General features: G+C 39.6%; 1 protein-coding gene and 1 long non-coding RNA gene across 2 annotated transcripts; one reads left to right on the top strand and one right to left on the bottom strand.

The window, feature by feature from the left end:
- Positions 1-5,031: 5,031 nt before the first annotated feature.
- Positions 5,032-10,739, top strand: LOC136688873 (uncharacterized). The gene is made up of 4 exons (XR_010801609.1): positions 5,032-5,163; positions 5,732-5,854; positions 5,945-5,972; positions 9,403-10,739. It is a non-coding gene; the product is annotated as an uncharacterized lncRNA (long non-coding RNA).
- Positions 10,740-16,194: 5,455 nt separating this feature from the next.
- il10ra (interleukin 10 receptor, alpha) lies at positions 16,195-20,862 on the bottom strand. Its single transcript, XM_066683362.1, has 7 exons — positions 20,581-20,862; positions 19,574-19,691; positions 19,251-19,423; positions 18,567-18,709; positions 18,277-18,424; positions 18,069-18,181; positions 16,195-17,714 (listed from the first exon to the last, which is right to left on the bottom strand). Exons 1-7 carry the CDS (start codon positions 20,642-20,644, stop codon positions 16,836-16,838), a joined length of 1,638 nt encoding a protein of 545 aa, XP_066539459.1. The 5' UTR covers positions 20,645-20,862; the 3' UTR covers positions 16,195-16,835.
- Between the last annotated feature and the right edge of the window lie 436 nt (positions 20,863-21,298).

Genomic DNA, 21,298 nt, shown 5'->3' with positions numbered 1-21,298 from the left:
TTCATCTAAGGACATGCTTCTTCTATTGCCCTGGAGTAGTAACAGTAATATGGCTGACCTGGGTAGTGTTACTGCTGAGCTGAGAATGATCCATCAGCTAAATAATGCCAGTTCTAATGGGGTTCTGAATGGTGAAAAACAGGCAGACACGGTATGCAGAGCAACAAATGGACTGCGGTTTGTAACTGCAGAACTACAAAAGTGATTATGTGTGGTCAATGAAACTGAGAGAATGGACATTGAGTATAATATGAAGTGTTCATAATGTTGTGGCTAGTCGGTGTAAATAAAGAATCTAGATTAATTTCAGTGACCACTTATTCAGACATAGTCTTAAAGAAATCATTTCGGAGCTATGATCGCATTGCTGCTCTGCAGAAGTCCTTTGGATAAAATACACAGAGAAATGCCATGACCCCTTAGTGCATTGTGTGGCCATTTAGAGGTGTTGATGGCTGATTTAATGGATCCCACTGATTATTCTTTTGAAACATGGTCAATGAACAGGCCATAACAGGATTCATATGAATTTGCATATTTGGCAAATGGCTACTTTCTCAGATTGTTCCAGGATTGTGGAAGGGTTGGATAAAAGAGCAAAATCAGTAGTGGTTTTGTAAAAGGTGAATTGCAAATAATGTAAATAGTGTGACTATTTCTGTTATTTCCTGCACAAACTATTAACCAACTATGATACATTCCAAGGTCAATAGAAGCAGCTTCTTAGCTAAGGACAATGTGTTTTTTTAATGTTATTGTCGTTAGCAGGAGAATAATTACACCCAAATGTCCTGGACACATGCTGCAGTAAAGTGCTGCTCTGCCCCAACAAAATCACAGCGGCAACAAAATCAATTTTCATTTAGGAATGGCAGAAGATTCCCACATGTTTGCAATCAACCCCATGTATGTCAGAGGAAACGTGAACGCAGTTTTTATAAAACTGAGATTCATTGTTTTTTTACATTATATCAGCCATAGCCATCAGCCATAGAGTTTAACATAATGTTAATGTTAAATGTTAAACATAATATTTAACAGGCCTATTATTAGATATAATGCTTGGCAAAGGGAAGAGGGCACCACTGTGTTCCCCACTACACAATGTTTTCTAGAAATGAACATTTAGGCCATGCTGTCTTATTGTATCTTGATTCAACATCAGAACAGCAAGAAAAGCAAGAAAATAATCTGAAAGGAATTGCCACGTTTCTGAATGAGCAAATAACAATGAACTCTGAGAGCAGAACAAACTCTGCAGACATTTCTGATTCGCATAAAGATTCACCAATGACGAGAACTGTTAAAAACAGCCTTATTTCTCCATTTGAATGTGACTAATACATTGCTTCATTTTTATTAAATTCACTACTTACAAAGACTTGATTGATGTTGTTCCTCTTCCTCTTTTCCACACTTCTACTCTGTTACGTTTGCTATGTAGCTTTCATGGGAGTCAGTACTCTGTCTGTTTGCCTTGGCTGAAAGGTATCCCTGCTATTTAAACATACACCCCCTCCCTTATTTACCGTCATTGCCACATGTAGGTGACAGTGAAACCGGATATAAGGAAATCTAAGGGAAAAGGGGGAAACAGCTTTGAATTTTTTTTTTTTTTGTAACTCAGAATGGTTGTTTTCTCAGATGTCAGTTACAAAAACAGAATACAAGGAAAAACCTTCAGGAAATAATCAGTATTATTTCCTGGTACAGAGTGGATGAGGAACAAGAAAAATTGTGATGGGCTGTGTGTGTGTGTGTGTGTGTGTGTGTGTGTGTGTGTGTGTGTGTGTGTGTGTTTGTGTGTGTGTGTGTGTGTGTGTGTGTTTCTATGTACGCTGTCAGAAGTATAAGCCATAAAGTGTATATGGTAAAAATGAAGAACCTTGTTTTTGATGTATACTATACTATAAGTTTATGCAAGTTCTGTGTCAAAATATTCATGTTTTACAGGTGGACTTTATGCCTATTTATGCTCTATACAGGACTTTAGCGGCTCAACAGTTCATAGTGACCATTTTCTTATATTTGTCTTTGTGATGCACCATGAGAGACCGGTCTGGACTGCAGTCAAATACACACACTCTGATCATACAGCAAACATGGGTCTGAGGCTGCACACACAGACGCACTGCACATAGAGAGAAGTGATCGTATATTTTATAAAATCTTGTAAGTGTTGTTACCACCCGTATTTTTTGCTCCATTTTGCAGTTGAATTAAATATTTGTACCTCATTTGCCACAAACGCATATTAATGTTAAATATTTTAACATTTACTTTAAATTTACTTTAAATTCAATTCAAATTAATTTTATTGAAGTTATGTAATAGCATAATTTTGGGAGTAGGACCCCGCCCAAACTCCTCCTCTCAGCCCTATATATAACCCGCGAATTCACGTCACTTCCGCATCGGACAAACTTAGTTTTCATTTACTTCAGGAGACGGAAGTAAACTCGACTCGACTGTTTCACTACGTCAGCTCCCTCCTCCACTCTGGGTAATTCCTGCTGATCTCTGTATTCAGGGTGGTCTGTACTAGCAAATGACCAACTGACACAAAACAGAATTTACTGACTGCTTTATCCACGAGCTTGTTCTGTATGTTACCCGTGTGAACATTGGGCATAAATTATGAGACAAATAAATCACTCACTCACTAAGACTACGAAAATGATGGTGACGGTGCTAATATCTACAGCATAGAGCTTTTATTTAAGATACCTGTCTTTGATATATGGAGATCTGCCCACGAAAATAAATATTTGAAGAACAGTGGGAGGACATTAATGGATTAAAAGCGACACATGCACAAAAACAGAATGCAAAGATTCTGTCAGGATTTTTTTTATAATAAATTTAATAATAATAAACTTATTAATGAGACATAAGGGTCACTATATTTTAGTTACATTTCATTATATATTTAAAATCACAAAAACCTCTCAGCTGAGCCTCACAGGGTTCCTCGAGAGCTGTCAAGAATAATAAATAATAAGAATGTGTAATGGATTTCTTTACACCTTCAAAAGCCTTTCCAGTAAATGTGTCTTGTCTTGATATGAGCTAGCATTTAAAATCATGTCAGCATCATCAAACAACCTGTAAAATGGTGGTAATATTATCAAAACTTAGATCAAAGTAAGTGTCATCTCAGTTTAGGAGTCTAACAGCCCTGACATCACTGTGTGTCACTGTGTGTCATTTTCCTGAAGGTCTCCTGCCACACAGTTGTTATTTGTGTGTGTGTGTGTGGTTTATAAGGAGTAGGAGAAAAAGAATGAAAAATTAATTAAATCATTCATTGTCTGTAAGCGTTCATCCAGTTCAGGGTGGTGGTGGGTCCTTTCCAGGGTGACACACACTCACACTTACGGACATTTTTGAGTCGCCAATCCACCTAACAACGTGTGTTTTTGGAGCGTGGAAGGAAGCCGGAGCACCTGGAGGAAACCCACGCAGACATGAGGAGAACACATCACACACCTCACAGACAATCACCCGGAGGAAACCCACGCAGACACAGGGAGAACACACCACACCCCTCACAGACAGTCACCCGGAGGAAACCCACGCAGACACAGGGAGAACACACCACACTCCTCACAGACAGTCACCCGGAGGAAACCCACGCAGACACAGAGAGAACACACCACACCCCTCACAGACAGTCACCCGGAGGAAACCCACGCAGACACAGAGAGAACACACCACACCCCTCACAGACAGTCACCCGGAGGAAACCCACGCAGACACAGGGAGAACACACCACACTCCTCACAGACAGTCACCTGGAGGAAACCCAGGCAGACACAGGGAGAACACACCACACTCCCCACAGACAGTCACCTGGAGCGGGACTCGAACCCACAACCTCCAGGACCCTGGAGCTGTGACAGAGACACTACCTGCTGCACCACTGTACCAACCTAGAATGAAAAATATTTTCTCTTAAAATGTATTTTAGAGTAACGTATTTCATGTTTTTTACTTTGCTTTAGTGTACATCTTTAAATACAGATTTCCTACAGTTTGTCTGGTATTTTTGTATAAATCAAAAAGTATGGCAGCAATTAAGGATGGACAGAATGAGACAAAGGGAAATTTAATGAACTCAAAGTGTCTAATATCCTTATGTGAGCTACAGAACTTGACAAAAAAGATTGCGGGAACAAACCTCTTCTATCATGGACAACATAAATGTTATATTTACAAATATACATTTCTTCATAATCCTTCATTCAGCACTTTCTGGATTTTGAAACACATCAAAAATGAAATGCATTAAATTAGATGTCAGTCAGATTTACTGTTGTTTTGTAAAGCCCCGATACAGAGAATGCATTACAGCCGTTATCCTCTCTTCTAGGACACAAAAGACTGTCACCTGAAACCCTCAGAGTTTCAGGGTGGAAACAGGTAAAGAGTGGGGGAGCTGCTGCTGTGTCAACAACATAGTTATGCACTTTATGCTCCCGTTGTTCTGTGTGCAACTGAAAGTGGCTTGGTTTATAAACTTTAGGCTTATGTCATTAATATTTTTGTGTTTGCTATGTTGCTTCAGTTATATTTCAGTTTAATATTTAAACAGTAGATGGCAGTAAAATTCTAGTTTTGTTTTAAAGCAAACACTGGATTCACAAGTAAAACTCGTTTGTGAATGAAAAAGAAATGTGACATAAAACCATTCTTCTGCTAAAATTGTTCAAGAGATGAAGTGCAATCATCTGTAACAACAGGAAATACCTTCCTTACGTCCACGTCAGCGTTTAATGCTAAAGGGCTTGATAAGATGCCAAACTGTGAATGGTGAGGCCTATAAAAAGCATCTTGAAAGTCCTGGAGGAATATGTGTTTAAGTGAAGCAATTACTATATGCTGTGGGCTAAAATGGTGTCTATATTTATGAAGACAAGGCTGTAAATAAAGCAAAAGAAGGCAGGGTGTACCAGCCAAAGTAAAACATTTCAAGAATGAAGACAGACAACTTCAGAACACAGCGAGTTATCTTCCGTCATAGTCACGGTCTGCACAGAGAAGTGAGGGATCTCTTGATATCTCTTGAGGGAATATCATAGGAGTTTATCTTTTTAAACATAAAACGGATTATAACGTGAGTCAAGGACAACAGGAATTCACACACGGGAAAAAGTCTAATGGGTAAGAGAAAATAAACAGAATTTAGCATTATCTCATAGAACAAGGCTAATTAAAAACACCCATAAATAAATAAATAAATAAGAACTAACACACTTTTAAAAGATTTCCATTCGATATTAGACTGTGACATGAATCTGAATCTGGGCTGAAAAACATTTAATTTAGATTTTAGGGGAATTGGAGATATCCTCATACACTCAAATATAAAGAGCAGGAAATCTGTAATCTTTTGGCAGTGAATACTCCTTTTTTGACAGAATGAACATGTTTTATTTTTGCATTAGCACATCCTTTACCAGGAATAAACTAAAATATGGATATTTATTCTGCATTCTTGATTAATTTAGTTAAACAATTTAAAAATATGTAAGTTTTTTAAGCAATATGTTCTGTTTTTGTGATCTATATTGATTTTTCAATGTGAAATTCAACAAATGAGTTAATTTCAGAAGAGATGCTCACAGTATACACACAGGAGGCTGAATATAAGGGAGAACTGCTCTGGTACTGCTATGACTGTGCTGAAGTTCACACTGACCTCAGAATGATATGGTGGTTTTGTCTTCAGATGCCAGATCTTTGTCAGTGTCGATTGGAATAGCAATAGCGTTCGGCATTCTTGGGGTGTTTTTGCTGGTCTGTGTGCTACAGATATGCTGGAAGAAGCTCAAACGCCGCTGCAAGAGGAAGCGTATGTCTTTATCTTACCATTAAAACCATGATTCATTAGCATGAGTGATTTGTGTAAAATAATAATCAGATTATTTGTCTCCTTTTAAAGGGCCTTCAGCAAAAGATCAAATCCTCAAGTAAGTAATGTGTGACTTCTTATATTAAAGGAGTAATCTGTAATATATTTACAGTGTGACCCTAGATCACACTGGCCTCCCTGAGAGCAGAGCTGAAGCAGTATATTCTCTTTGAGGATGCCCAGTTTGGAGCGGTCCCCCCTCTGTCCAATCACATTAGAGTCCCAACCCACCGCTGCTAGGTCCACAAACATATCTATCTATCATTACACTTATATAGTGCTTTTTTAGATATCCAAGGACGCTTTACAATCCACACTGCTCAGAATGCTCAGAACACTCAATCCACACACTGGCGAGAAGCGGCAGCCAAACGCACACAGCGTCCTCTCGACCAGGAACGACCGTCCACCTGGAGGACTGCATCGGGCTATATATTGGGCAGCACATATCCATATCTGGGCACACACATTCACTCACACATACAGACATGCATTCACATACACACTCATTCACTCACACACCAGGACAGTTATTAGACAGAAGCCAATTCACCTACCTTCCATGTTTTTGGACTGTGGGAGGAAACCCACGCAGACACGGGGAGAACATGGAAACTCCACCCAGATGGGACTTTAACCCAAGATCCCAGCGCTGAGAGGCAAACGTGCTAACCACTAAGCCACTGTGCTGCCCAATATATAGCCTCTTGCATCCACAAAGTGACCAAGTGAACAGAGATAAACCTCTGAACAGAGATAAAGGACCCAAAATCCTCAGTGCCCTTCTAGAAATCTCCACGACCAGAGACCAGAAAAATGGAGGCAGCTTAGAAACAGCAAATCTACAAAACAGATCCAGAGTTTGGATTAAAGGAGTTAATGCCATAGTTTGTGTGTTTTATTTAAAGAACGTGAGGCATAGCGATGACTGAAAGGTGTAAGAACTGTGTGTTTTATATGAAGAAGGTGAATAACAGTAAGATTGGAACCTGTAAATCCCATACTTTGTTTTAAAGGAACTGAGATCTGAGGCAGATTAGTGTGTGTTTTTCTGTGGAGAGTGTGTGTGTTTTAAACAAATTAAAGAAGACTTTTGTTTGTAAAGACTTGCATATTCACCCATATGAGGAGGAAGTATTTAAGCTTGATAATACACCTCAAATATAAGTGTTCCACTAGTAGGTAGATGTTTTAGGGACCAGATGTTCACCTGCTTGTGTGTTTTAAATGGATAAAATAGGAGATAAGAAGTGTCTTAAAACTAGATTTGTTTTAAACCTAGCGCTATCTCATCCTTTACATAGCTGTATGTTCAAAGTGGAAAGGAGTATTCAGTAAGAAGCTGAAGAATAACATCAAGAAGACTGTTAAACAGACATTAATGGTGGAAAAGAAAATAGATAACGTCTCTTGCTTGTTGGTGTATGTTCAGTTTTCCTCAAACGGGTAACCAGGTCGAGCTTCGTGTCTGAGGAGGAGAGGGAAGAGGCAGATAGATCTCTCCACTGGTTTGAAACTGTATTGTAGTTCCCATTTTAAACGCTGGATGTCAGTATGACAGATTGTTCCTTTAACCTACATCCATATTTGTATCTTCCTGTTTGGAATTTTTATTCTTTGAGAGGATATAAATGGCACTACTAGTTTCTGAATCTTTAAATTAGAAACTCAGCTTTCAGCATAGCTGTGTTCCACTGGTGATGAGAGCCTCAAGTGGCCCAACATGCAATTTTACTAACCATTTTAGCAGACTCTAATAAAGATTTAAGAAACCATGGTCTAGATAATCTCTTACCAACCATGCTTCCAACTGCAGTGTAGATGTTCCCACTTTGTCCAACTAGGCACTAATGCTGTAGTTTCTTCTCATCCTCCAAGAGGCCTTACAAAAACAACGTTGCACATTGGAGCCTACATTGGTCAGCACCTCTACAATGTATGAGACCTATGTAGCTAGCTACTGGGGCAGTGGGCTGTATGGCGTATGACTATGGAAAAGTTCTCCACATTTTTGTCTTAAACCTGGATAGAGGTGTGGCGGCCTCGCTCTCAAACAAGGAAGTGGCTTTAACGTTATGTCTAGGTGATACATAAACAGACACATTAAAAATAGAAATGTTATGCCGCATCTGTCGCTAAGTGACTGTTAGCCGTATTTACAAGCTGTGCAAAGCTTTGTAAAGTCAAGAATCGTTTCATATAAGGATGATAACATTCAAATATGAATAAAAGTAGAATAAACTGATCAAGATTGCCAATAGATTGTACAAGTGGCTGTGTAGCTTTGACATTTTTCTACAGCAAGCTTTCTAATTTGAGAAATAAAGAGATCAAAACCAGTCTGTCAGAAAAAAACATGACATCAATTCATCAATTAGTCAGGGCCCCCACAGGACCACAGCAGAGCAGATATTGAGTGGTGGATCGTTCTCTGCAGTGCTCTACAGTGACACTGACTTGGTGATGGCATGTTAGTTTTTCTTATGCTAATAGGAGTGGATGGGGCGGCACGGTGGCGCAGCAGGTAGTTGTTGCAGTCACACAGCTCCAGGGACCTGGAGGTTGTGGGTTCGATTCCCGCTCTGGGTGACTGTCTGTGAGGAGTGTGGTGTGTTCTCCCTGTGTCTGTGTGGGATTCCTCTGGGTGACTGTCTGTGAGGAGTGTGGTGTGTTCTCCCTGTGTCTGCGTGGGTTTCCTCCGGGTGACTGTCTGTGAGGAGTGTGGTGTGTTCTCCCCGTGTCTGCGTGGGTTTCCTCCGGGTGACTGTCTGTGAGGAGTGTGGTGTGTTCTCCCCGTGTCTGCGTGGGTTTCCTCCGGGTGCTCCGGTTTCCTCCAACAGTCCAAAAACACACGTTGGTAGGTGGATTGACAACCCAAAAGTGTCCGTAGGTGTGAGTGAATGTGTGTCTATGTCTGTCTTGCCCTGTGAAGGACTGGCGACCCATCCAGGGTGTATTCCCACCTTGCGCCCAATGATTCCAGGTAGGCTCTGGATCCCTGAACTGGATAAGGGTTACAGATAATGAATGAATAATATGACTGGATCAGATACAGCATACAGACTGCTATCGTTTTAAACATCTTTGAGTCAGTGATGGACTGAGAATACACCACCAACCAAAAATATCCCACGGCATGTGGTGTGTAGTGCTCTGCGACCACTGATAAGAAGCAGACACGTACTTACTTGGTAAAGGATGATTGCGCAGCAACAGATGAGTGTATTAATTTGCATGTACACAGTGGACCAGCAAGCTGTGTGTGTCTAATACAGTGGCCAGTAAGTGGGCATAGTGTTTAAAACATCCGCACTGCTATTTCTGATCCACTCATGTTAGTGTAACACACACTAACACACCACCACAATGTCATTAACACTGCAGTGCTAAGAATGATTTACAGCACAATTAATACTTGCTCTGTGGTGGTCCTGTGGTATGCTTGACCACTGAAGAACTGTAAAATGAAATTATGTACTTTTTTGCAGGAACATTGGCCTTAAGAAATCTTCACCTCCTTTCTCCATCAGTAGGATTGTGGACAAGAAATAACACCACACAGTTCAGACATGAATCAAATGTGAACTTCAGCCACTCCTTCTTGATAACACTGTATTTATTTATCTGAAAATGAATAGCTTTGTTTTGGATAGCTCATTTTTGCCTTTCTAGAAAAGAAGGGAATGTTTTATGATTCATAACTAAGATGAAGTTTAGTATTCATGAAGTCATACACAAAAACCCAAAAGGTCAAACCTTTTTTGAGATTTATGAGAGTTATTATGATTCATTTAAAACTTAAAAATGGAATTTAAATTGTTTGCCATTATCAAATGCCTTCGGGTAATTGTTCTTTTCATATTTTGTTTTTACAGTGTTTTTTTTTTCTTGGAAAGGTATTATATTTTCTCAATATTCTTTCAGAAGACAAATGTGAAAAAATAATGTTACTCTAAACTATATAGACACACATGAGAAAAAAAAAAGAAAAGTGATTTGCTGCTGTGACAGGATGTAGGGCACCACGACTGTTGGTTTTTGAGCTGTTGTGCTCGGTTTCAGGCCTGTGGTGGTTTCCTTTCAGCAGTGTAAAGCTGCAAAATAGCAACTGAGGTAAATCAAGCCGTTTATACAGCCCACTTCTGGGTGTCCATATGTCTCTACTCTTCTTTTATGTAGTTTCCTGCAAGCTCTAGATAGGCAGCATTAAATAAATGATAACAAAAATGTCAACTTAAAACCACAGTGTATTTAAAAGGTCACATACTCACGTCAAACATGTAAACCCACATTTCTCCTTTCTGCATAGTTACATCAAAGAAGCTTAAAATTACATTCTGATTTTTGCTTCAAACTTTTGTTTGTGTGAGAAAAATGTCATTGGTAAAAACATGACAGGCTATTGACAGGCAATAATGTGCATATGCATTTTGAATGTACTTAGATTGTGTTGCACTGGTGCAGCAGATTGTGTTGCAGTCACACAGCGCCAGGGTCCTGGAGGTTGTGGGTTCGAGTCCTATGCCGGGTAACTGTCGGTGAGGTGTGTGGTAGGTGGATAGTTGACTCAAAATAAGTGTCCGTAGATGTGAATGTGTGAGTCGCACTGTGAAGGACTGGTGCTCCAGGATGTGTTTCCACCTTGCGCCTTCCCACCGCACTGGACCCACCGCAACCCTGAACTGGATAAAAGTTACAGACCGTGGGAGGAAACAGGGCACCCGGAGGAAACCCATGTAGACACAGGGAGAACACACCAAACTCCCCACAGTCACCCACAGCAGGGCACAAACACACAACCCCCAGGTCTCTAGAGCTGTGTGACCTGGTGTTAATGATGTTATATTTAATTTTTCATTGGTAAATATTTGTAATAAAAATTAAATAAAATACATTCCATGCTGAATCATCATTCACTTGATGCAGAATGGGTAACAATCCATCAGATGAACATTGTTTGTGTTAGCAATCATTTACTCATTAACATGGGTATGTTTAAAGATTTAAAAAGGTATGTTTTTCTAAACTGGAAAATAACATTTTAATCAGGGGGTCACTCAAACACACATTGTTCAGACACTGAGGCAGAAGGACGTTTGAGAACCTGTGGGAGGTGTTTGGAAATACTAACCTCACATGACTAATCTTATACATGTTAGTGTGCACTGAAGATACATGCTGTAAAGTGAGCTATGCTTAGATAAACAGTCACTCATTCAGTTACTTTTACTGGTGGCTCAAATGTTCCCAGTGCCTGTGTTATAGGCTTGTAGATTTAGAATAAGAAATAGAGGTCCATAAAATAATTTGGGTCAAGATATTTCATTAGTAAAAACATAGATTTTAGCGATGAACACTGTACAGGGTATGTCCACTATTACGTTGTTATGGTAACCAAACTGTGGCTCTTTTATTGTTTTTAAAAATGTGTTAATTTTAAGAGTATATGGTACAAGGCAAGGAACACTCTGGATGGGGGCCATTTCAGTGGCTTAATGAACACTGCATGTGTGTGTTTTGTAGCAATTTAATCTAAAACAGAAGATTTTAAAGTAAAAATAGATGTTTTCTAAATCAACATACATTTTAATCACTAGGTCCCTCAAACTGTAGAGTTAATGAGGCAGAATAAATGTGTGAGAATATGTGGGCGATCTTTGGAAACCAACACCAGCCTTGTATGACTAAGCTTATTTATGTTAGAACTGAAAATAGATGCTTCATTGAAGCCACAGAAACTCCAAAGCTGTGTTTTTCTTTTAAACTGTGGGCAACATTCCTCTAAACAGCTCCTAAACAGTTGACATACCTCACCTGTTCAGTAAATATAGCATTTTGAATGGTGTAATGAACTAAAAATGTATTTTGCCCATTCAAGCAATGGGGACAGAATAGTTTATTTATATGTGTTTTTTGTTTGTTTGTTTGTTTGTTTGGTTGGTTATTGATATACCTTGGGGCTTTACTCTTGAAAACAACATCCTGATTAAATTTTGTCCTTTACCTAGCTTAATTGTTGTTTATTTTTTTATTTAATTTTTTTGTTTCTATTGCTATCATTTTTATTATTCAGATGTACTTACATGCACAGATGCACAATAAATGAGTCACACTGTTAAAAGAATAATAAAACAAAATGATCAAATCTACTGTGAAATAATACCACAGACAAAGCTTGTAATAAGAGTAACCATTACGTTATTTTTTAGGTGTAATTTTGTCTAATGTAACATCACATTTGGAATGTAACTGGACTTGATCAATCTTGTTTGTATGAGAGTAAATTTCCAGTTTATAAGCGGGGCACCGCTGGACATATTTGGGCTTCATTTAGGGATTTAATGATGGGCTTTCCAGCCGCTGTCCGACAATGGGTGTGGGGTTTTGGGGAGGGGTGGGCAGAGGGAACTTTCTACAGAGTTCAGCAGACAGGGACTGTGGGTTTGCGTTGAGCAGCTCACATTCTCACATCTCGCTTCTCTGTTTTTAGGGCCCTTCAGTTACAGGCACTTAGAATCATCCTTGATTTCCATCCCATACAGAGCCCCTGGCATCAGTTTGTCAGCGATGATAAGCTTCAGAATCTTTAAAGTATAGCATGCATAAAGAAATATGTTATTTTGTAATAGTTTATCAATTACTTGTGGGTTACCGTTTATGACAGAGTGAGTACCTGTGTTGGTCATTAATATTTTATCTGGTGATTGTGAACCAGCATAAAGTACACGTCCAGATGTTATTGGTGGATTAAATACCATAATTGTGCTAGTTTTGCAGGGAAATCTTATCTATTTCTGAGTAGTTTATTTATGTCACTAAGAATAACATGATTACATCACATAATTCCCAGTCTGAGAATGACTTTTAACTTCTCTTTGAGCTTCACGTTTCACATAAAATTTGTCACTGAAAGGAAAACTTCTCTTGTGGATGTAATATAAAGCCCACGTATTACATGAAACTGTTCAACCAAGACATGTAGGGGAAATTCAAAGGACACTAAAATTGAGTTGACTTTTCCAACAATGCTGCGTAGGATTCCTCTAACGAAGGAACACACTGCAAAAATGTTGGGGTGATTACATTAGAGTGTGTGATAAACAACTTGGAAGCTGTAAATTTAATTTCTTTGAAATCTAGTGAACATTTCTAGACATTTACTGGTTTTATGTCACATTGAATTATCATTTAACCATTCAAGAACCAGTTAGTCACTCTTTTTTAGCCTTTTTCTTTTTTTTTTTTTTTGAGAGTGCATATAGAACACAACATTGTATATGAGTGTGTATATAGAAAATATACTGCTTTTACAAAGAACCCTGAACCCCTGTTTTAGGAGGGATATTATTACAGTTATTATCACACAGTTAAGGTTTGTATGGGCCTATGAAGTTCCTTTTCATTGTATGTTTATTAAAATTGTGATTGATGTGCAAATCCATGTCATTAACCAATCAGTCACCATATCATCACTGTATTGTCATTTTATCTAGTTATCTAGGCTACAGCACGTGGCTGGCTCCATAAAGAGTGGTTGCTGAAAGGAAGTGGTTATTGTCTTTGGTGCTTACATAGCCATCATTTCCAGATGATGGTGCTGATTACACATTCAGCACTACTAAATCTTTACCCAATTTCTTTGCAGTGCAGATATATATATATATATATATATATATATATATATTTTAACTATCACCACCAGCACCACCAGCTTTTACTCTGTAAAAACAAAAAAACAAATTCCATATTCTGAAATAGTGTAGAAGATGATTTTATTTAGTTTTTTGTTTTTTAACTTTTGCCTAGTTTCTTGAGCTTTCGTCCCACAGTTGTTTGAAGATCTCTTTAGAGTTAATGACTGCAAATCCAGAATGATTCAGATAGAAGACATACCGTCAGGGTCTTCTGCTCACCTGTTTTAAAACCAGTTACCTGCTCTCCATTCCCAATTGGGAATATCCAATATCTGTAAATCTGCTTCATGAAAAAATCATGTCGTAATGTCAATGTCGTAAGAGCATTATACAAATAAATTTAACTGGACTAGACAAGTTTTCTTTGTTTGCTTTCTCTCAGTCATAACTATTGAAGCGCTCATATTTCAAACAAATGCAGAAATATTGGTACACTCTACCCATATATCATTCAAGTTTCTGTGAATGTTCATTTGCATAAAAATGCAAAGTATAAGTTACTGCTGTTGGTGAAACTAGTTTGCATTCATTCAAATTCCACTCATTTCATTTTTATAATAGTGCTACTTACCTAAATTATCCTACTTTCTTAACCACAAATTTGTTAAATTCCTTTCATCTGAACTACCTTTAGCTCAGAAAATGATTTGTGTATAAAAATTTAAATCACATCTTTGCTACTGGACTTCAGGATTCATTCATTCATTGTCTGTAACCCTTATCCAGTTCAGTGTTGCGGTGGGTCCGGAGCCTACCCAGAATCACTGGGCGCAAGGCAGGAACACACCCTGTAGGGGGCGCCAGTCCTTCATAGGGCGACACACACTCACACATTCACTCACACCCACAGACACTTTTGAGTCTCCAAACCACCTACCAATGTGTGTTTTTGGAGCGTGGGAGGAAACCAGAGCACCCGGAGGAAACCCACGCAGACACAGGGAGAACACACCACACTCCTCACAGACAGTTACTCAGAGCGGGACTCAAACCCACAACCTCCAGGTCCCTGCAGCTGTGACAGAGACACTACCTGCTGCACCATGGTACTGCACTGGACTTCAGGGTGATAGTAATAAACCTCCTTAAATTAAACAGCTTAAAAAAACTATATATTTATTTTTTATAGACAGTCACCCGGAGGAAACCCACGCAGACACAGAGAGAACACACCACACTCCTCCCAGACAGTCACCAAGAGGAAACCCACACAGACATGGGGAGAACACACCACACTCCGCACAGACAGTCACCCAGAGGAAACCCATGCAGACACAGAGAGAACACACCACACCCGGAGGAAACCCACGCAGACACAGGGAGAACACACCACACTCCTCACAGACAGTCACCCGGAGGAAACCCACGCAGACACAGAGAGAACACACCACACTCCTCACAGAGAGTCACCCTTAGGAAACCCACGCAGACACAGGGGGAACACACCACACTCCTCACAGACAGTTTCTCGGAGCGGGACTCGAACCCACAACCTCCAGGACCACTGCAGCTGTGACAGAGACACTACCTGCTGCACCATGGTACTGCACTGGACTTCAGGGTGATAGTAATAAACCTCCTTAAATTAAACAGCTTAAAAAAACTATATATTTATTTTTTATAGACAGTCACCCGGAGGAAACCCACGCAGACACAGAGAGAACACACCACACTCCTCCCAGACAGTCACCAAGAGGAAACCCACACAGACACAGGGGGAACACACCACACTCCGCACAGACAGCCATCCTGAGGAAACCCATGCAGACACAGGGAGAACACACCACACTCCTCACAGACAGTCACCCGGAGGAAACCCACGCAGACACAGAGAGAACACACCACACTCCTCACAGAGAGTCACCCTTAGGAAACCCACGCAGACACAGGGGGAACACACCACACTCCTCACAGACAGTTTCTCGGAGCGGGACTCGAACCCACAACCTCCAGGACCACTGCAGCTGTGACAGAGACACTACCTGCTGCACCATGGTACTGCACTGGACTTCAGGGTGATAGTAATAAACCTCCTTAAATTAAACAGCTTAAAAAAACTATATATTTATTTTTTATAGACAGTCACCCGGAGGAAACCCACGCAGACACAGAGAGAACACACCACACTCCTCCCAGACAGTCACCAAGAGGAAACCCACACAGACACAGGGGGAACACACCACACTCCACACAGACAGTCACCCAGAGGAAACCCATGCAGACACAGAGAGAACACACCACACCCGGAGGAAACCCACGCAGACACAGGGAGAACACACCACACTCCTCACAGACAGTCACCAAGAGGAAACCCACACAGACACAGGGGGAACACACCACACTCCGCACAGACAGTCACCCAGAGGAAACCCATGCAGACACAGAGAGAACACACCACACCCGGAGGAAACCCACGCAGACACAGGGGGAACACACCACACTCCTCACAGACAGTTTCTCGGAGCGGGACTCGAACCCACAACCTCCAGGACCCCTGCAGCTGTGACAGAGACACTACCTGCTGCACCATGGTACTGCACTGGACTTCAGGGTGATAGTAATAAACCTCCTTAAATTAAACAGCTTAAAAAACTATATATTTATTTGTTGGTAAATTATTAGAAGGAAATACAGTTTCAACATGTCAATAAATTAATAGAAGGCTTGAGTCATATGGAACATGTGAAATAATATATACATGCATGTGCAAAATTTCAACAGACTCAGTCAAGTAGTTTAAACATGAATGGCTTTAGATTTAGTATTGATCTCCAGCAAGATAACATTAACTAAATTCTTTGCATTATTAATTTCTTGCACAATCTTGAAGATATATATTAAGTGCTGAAGGGGAATGAAACACAGTTTAGTGTTCTACATTCTGTACCACACCTGATTCTTCTGACAAATGTACACGTTGAATTAAGTTCTGTGGAGATAAAAGTGTTACTCGTGGCAATAATGTGAATCTACAGGGTTTAGTTTACTACCTAGTACCCATTCCACAGGAACACAACAACGTTAGCGGGAACAGAACGCATGCGGTTTGGTCATTTTGTCACTGTACTTTTCTTACACTCGTACATTGGAATGTTAAATCAGGAAAGTGGAAGTAAAGAGTTATTCTGGAATACCCTAGCACGCATGGAAATCATGAAACTAGATTTGTTTTCTTTTTGCCACCCACAAGCGACTCAGTCAGTTTCAAAAAAGTCAGTTTCGTGTCGTCAGGTGTGAAAGATCGTGTCCATCAGGCAGTCTTGATTCTCTACACTTTGTAGAAGGAGAGGGCAGGGGAAGGGAAACTCACAAGTCTCAGTGCTAACATCTGACTGGGGGAACACTAACTGTGTATTATCCATACCTAAAAAATTCACAGTGCGGATAAGATTGTTCATCTGGTAATTAGAGTTTGCAGTGGTACCATCAACAGTGTTACATGTTGTTTGACTAAAATTTGCTTGCAGTGCTGCCACCGATTGACAGTCTTCAATCAAAGGTTTCTTAGATTTGCACCAAATGCAGTACTCATTATCTGAACACATGCACACCACTCGACCAGACCTATAGCCACCTGATGGGGCAGCCATGTCCATGTCACACGTCTCATTATTCATGTCCACACTAGAAGGACTCTGACTCCGATATCCATCCCCAAAGATTACTTCAGACAGCAGTCCACTTTCTCCTCCCTCCAGTGAACTAGACACCCCCTGGTGGTTCAGTCCCAAGCCGCTGTCCTCCCGTCCCTCACTTTTACCTCCATGATGAATCTCATCTAGAGACTGGAGCTCTCCCTTGGTTCTGCTGATGCTTCCACTTCCCTCAGTTCCTTTCAGACTTCCACAACCACTGTCCTCTTGTATCTCTCCGATTTGTCCATCTGTCCTTGTGTTACTAATAGAGGAATTGATTTGTTCCATGCTCACTCCGCTGTCCATGCTCTCTCTCCAGTCTTTCTCCTTCTCAGTAAATGCAGTCTTCTCGTCTGATACCGGAATATTTACTTCTTCTTTGTTGGTGAAGAGTAGCCATCCTTTCTCTATAACTGTCTCTACATGAACAGATCCGACAATCATGGGCTGCCATCTGTTCACAATAGGTTTCTGGATAAGGCACACACACACACAAACAAATGTGTATATCAATATTCTCTGTTTACATAGCACTAAATTTCACATACTGCCATTACATCTTAGAAATATTCTTCACTTCACAAAGAGACTGGCCTTGTACAGCTGAGGAAACAGTGCTTATCAGCTTATAATCACATTTGAAAACACAAATTCCCCTGATTTCCTGGAGTTGACTCAATTTCGAAGAAAAGTGAAGTGCACTACTTCAGAGAGGAGCATCGCTTCATCTCAGATGGTCTCTGTTCCTTTTTTTTTTGTAATGAAACTAGCTTGCTCTTTGAGTTTTAGTACTGGTGAAACCAAATGAACACTGGGGTAACTCACCAAAGCAGCAGGCATTTTCCTGGGACGTTTCAGGAAACAACATACAAAGAATATCAGAACAGACGCAAAGCCCAGAAGTCCAAGAAAAACAAAGCAGATAATCAGTGTTATATCTAAAATGGAGATAGAAAACAAAATGAATTAGTTTTTTTTATTATTTCAGCCAAGCTGTCAGAATATGCAAACAACAAAAATGACATATGATTACCAATTGGTAGTTTTATGCATTGTTTTGGAGATGTATTGCTGACACCACTTTCAGTCTTAACCTCTACAAGCACACAGTACACCTGCAGTGGCTGTAGTGAGCTGAACTTCATCTCATCATTTTCATCAGCATCGTCATCATACTGTGTCTAAATAGGAAATACAGACAATTAAACTTATTTTTCTATAAAATCCCACAGTGGATTCACATGTATATTATATATGTGTGTGTGTGTGTGTGTGAGAGAGAGAGAGAGAGAGAGAGAGAGAGAGAGAGAGAGAGAAACATACCTGGTTTTCTTTCCCTTCTGGCCAAAGATGGACAGTATATACTAAGCCATAGGGAAAAATATTATCCAGATTTTTCCTCTGCACTCTGACAACCACAGAGAATGGAGTGGACAACAAACTGAAAGAGGGTGGGAGTAGTTGACCTAAAACATGAAACAGAGTTTTAGAATCACAGCTAGGGCTGTCTACCATTTTTAAGACTTCAGAACTTAGGCAGGGATGTTTCCTGAATATTCAAATGTTTGGTTTGGAGGGGGGTCGTATTGTCATTTAGAAAATCCCCATTTGATGCTGCTTTGGCTCACGTCACATCTTCACCTAACCCAGTGTATGCAAGGGTTAATCAGAGCTTCACAGGGCTGATCTATTTCTAGGTACAAGCTGACGAAATGAACTGTGGCATCACCACCCTTCATTGTAAGTAAGGCTTATGTTTTTGAGCCTGAATACAGGTGAAGTGTGGGGTACCCAGGAGCACAACACTGTTTTTAGATTTGGACAACATTTGGCCAAAATTGAAGGAACGAATATCCAAATATCCACATATTCAGGCCCAGCCTTAATCACAGCTGAAAGCAATAAACTTCTACATTCTATTAATAAAAAATACACAAAAACTAGATAGATATACACCAGCACTTCACTGATTCAAAGAATTGGGTGTGAGAGACCTTTAATACTTACTCCTCTTAATATTAATCATTCTTCTGATACTCCAGGAATAGCTGCCTCTGTGCATGACTCCAATTTTGACATGAAATTGAGAGTCAGGTGGAAGCTTGCCAATGTTACATGTGGTGCCTGTGAGCTGATTGCAGTTGGACACATTATGCCAGACATTAGGAGTAACCGAGTAGCTAGAAAAAAAGAACAGTTACATTTATTAGCATTTTTACATTTCTCCTCCCAATGAGGTCAATTTTGTCATAATTCATAATTATAAAAAGGCAAAGGTATGTAGTTGATGTTGATGTATAAGTGAAGAGAAATATTAAACGTCATCTTACTCAGACAACTGCACCACATAGAAGTTGCCCACCGGAGATTCTTGAGGGGGATCCCAGGTCACAGTCACATTGCCCTCCCATATGTGTACAATAACATTTTGTGGTTTCATCATCACGTCTGGGAGAGAGAACATTTGTTTTTATGTAGAGGATTTTTTTTCTAAACTTCCCAGAGCTTTCAGTTCCCATAAAGAAATGGAGTTTCTGATTTCTCTTGCTAACTCAAATCAGCCTATTTTTAATATATATACATTTGAGGAACTCACTCACTTTGAGATTCATACTGAATGCTCTTGCTGATAAGATTTAAGAGTCAAGATAAACCTACCACTGAGGTTTTCAGAAAACTGAAACTTCAACAGTTGCCCCGAGTAATAAGACAGTAGGCATAATCTTTTTGTTTCATTACTAAATATGTTCAGTGTTATATTTGTAATATGGCAATTTACAGTTTAACAACAGCTTATCAGTTTTTCCCCTAAAGATGGTTCATGCGAGCATAGTGGAAAATGACGCTAGACTCTTTCAAAATAGGGAACCACCATTGTTACGTCACATGGCTTAGATTTTTCATCTGTAGAAACTCTTCATTAACTAGCTTTTACATAAACAAAATACAAGTGGATTCCTGTTTCTCTATTAATTCCACAAACATTTGACTATATAGCATTATTTTTGTACAGTGAACACTCTTAAAAACAAAGGTGCTACAAAAGGTTCTTTGAGCAATGCCATAGAAGAACCACTTTTGGTTCCATAAAGAACTATATTTGCTGATACGTGTAAATGGGTAAAGAAACTTAAGAGTAATGGATTTTTAAATCTTGTAAAGGTTCTTCACACACACATTTCTTTAAGAAAAATGGTTCTTTATGGAACCAACAGTTGTTCTTCTATGGCATCACTCAAAGAACCTTTTGTAGCACCTTTATTTTTAAGAGTGTACAAAATTAGTATAAAATGTAGAATAAAGTAAAATGATAATGAAAGTTAGAAGCTTGCTGTACCTGAGATGTAGAGCATTAAGTTCAACAACACAACGAGCGCTGTAACCCAAGGGTTCCTCTCCATGATTCCGTTAGTATAAGATCATATCAGACTAAAAAAAAAGACCAGCACTCTCCTGTCCAAGATCCTTGACAAGAAACAAGTCAACTCCAAAAATATACTGTATTCAGTAAATCAAGTTTATAAAAGTCAGCTCTTGTAAACATTTTGACTCTAAACCTTTCTCCTCACTAATAGTTTCTCTGCTCTTTCCCAAGCTGATGCATGCATGAGTATGTGATGAAAAATGTCCCTTGTTCATACAACTGTGAAGTGAACCTCCGTATACTTCCTCCCCCTCTCTCTCTCTCTCTCTCTCTCTCTCGCTCTCTCTCTCACACTCTCTCACACACATAGACGAACACACACTTAGTTGCTCGCCTACGCTCATAAGCCTTCTGTTCCTGTTTTGCTTCACTCTTCCGCAACATTTATTTTTGCATAATGAACACAAGCAAAAAAGAAATAGAGACTTGAAAAAAAATTCACAAGTGTAGGGGCATAAAAAACAATTAAGATTCACACTTAAACTACCAACACATACATTTTCTTGTCAAAATTGCCAAATCACATAAACACAATTCATTAAAAACAATTCAAAGCATTAGATACATAAATGATGCACTTTAGATATTCATCAGAGTCTGTTTAGTAATAAGTAGTCTCTAAATTGATTCA

This window comes from Hoplias malabaricus, chromosome 1, assembly GCF_029633855.1.
Source record: "Hoplias malabaricus isolate fHopMal1 chromosome 1, fHopMal1.hap1, whole genome shotgun sequence".
NCBI classification, from domain to species: Eukaryota; Metazoa; Chordata; class Actinopteri; order Characiformes; family Erythrinidae; genus Hoplias; species Hoplias malabaricus.
This window is presented reverse-complemented; position numbering and strand designations above follow the sequence as displayed.

Bases quoted from the DNA above. Each gene is read 5' to 3' on its own strand.
- il10ra (XM_066683362.1), bottom strand. From the start codon at position 20,644: ATGGAGAGGAACCCTTGGGTTACAGCGCTCGTTGTGTTGTTGAACTTA. The intron at 18,425-18,566 runs GTATGTTTCTCT...TTTCCTATTTAG, and splicing joins CAGAAGGGAAAGAAAACCAG to ACACAGTATGATGACGATGC. The intron at 18,182-18,276 runs GTAATCATATGT...TCTCCATTTTAG, and splicing joins ATGCATAAAACTACCAATTG to ATATAACACTGATTATCTGC.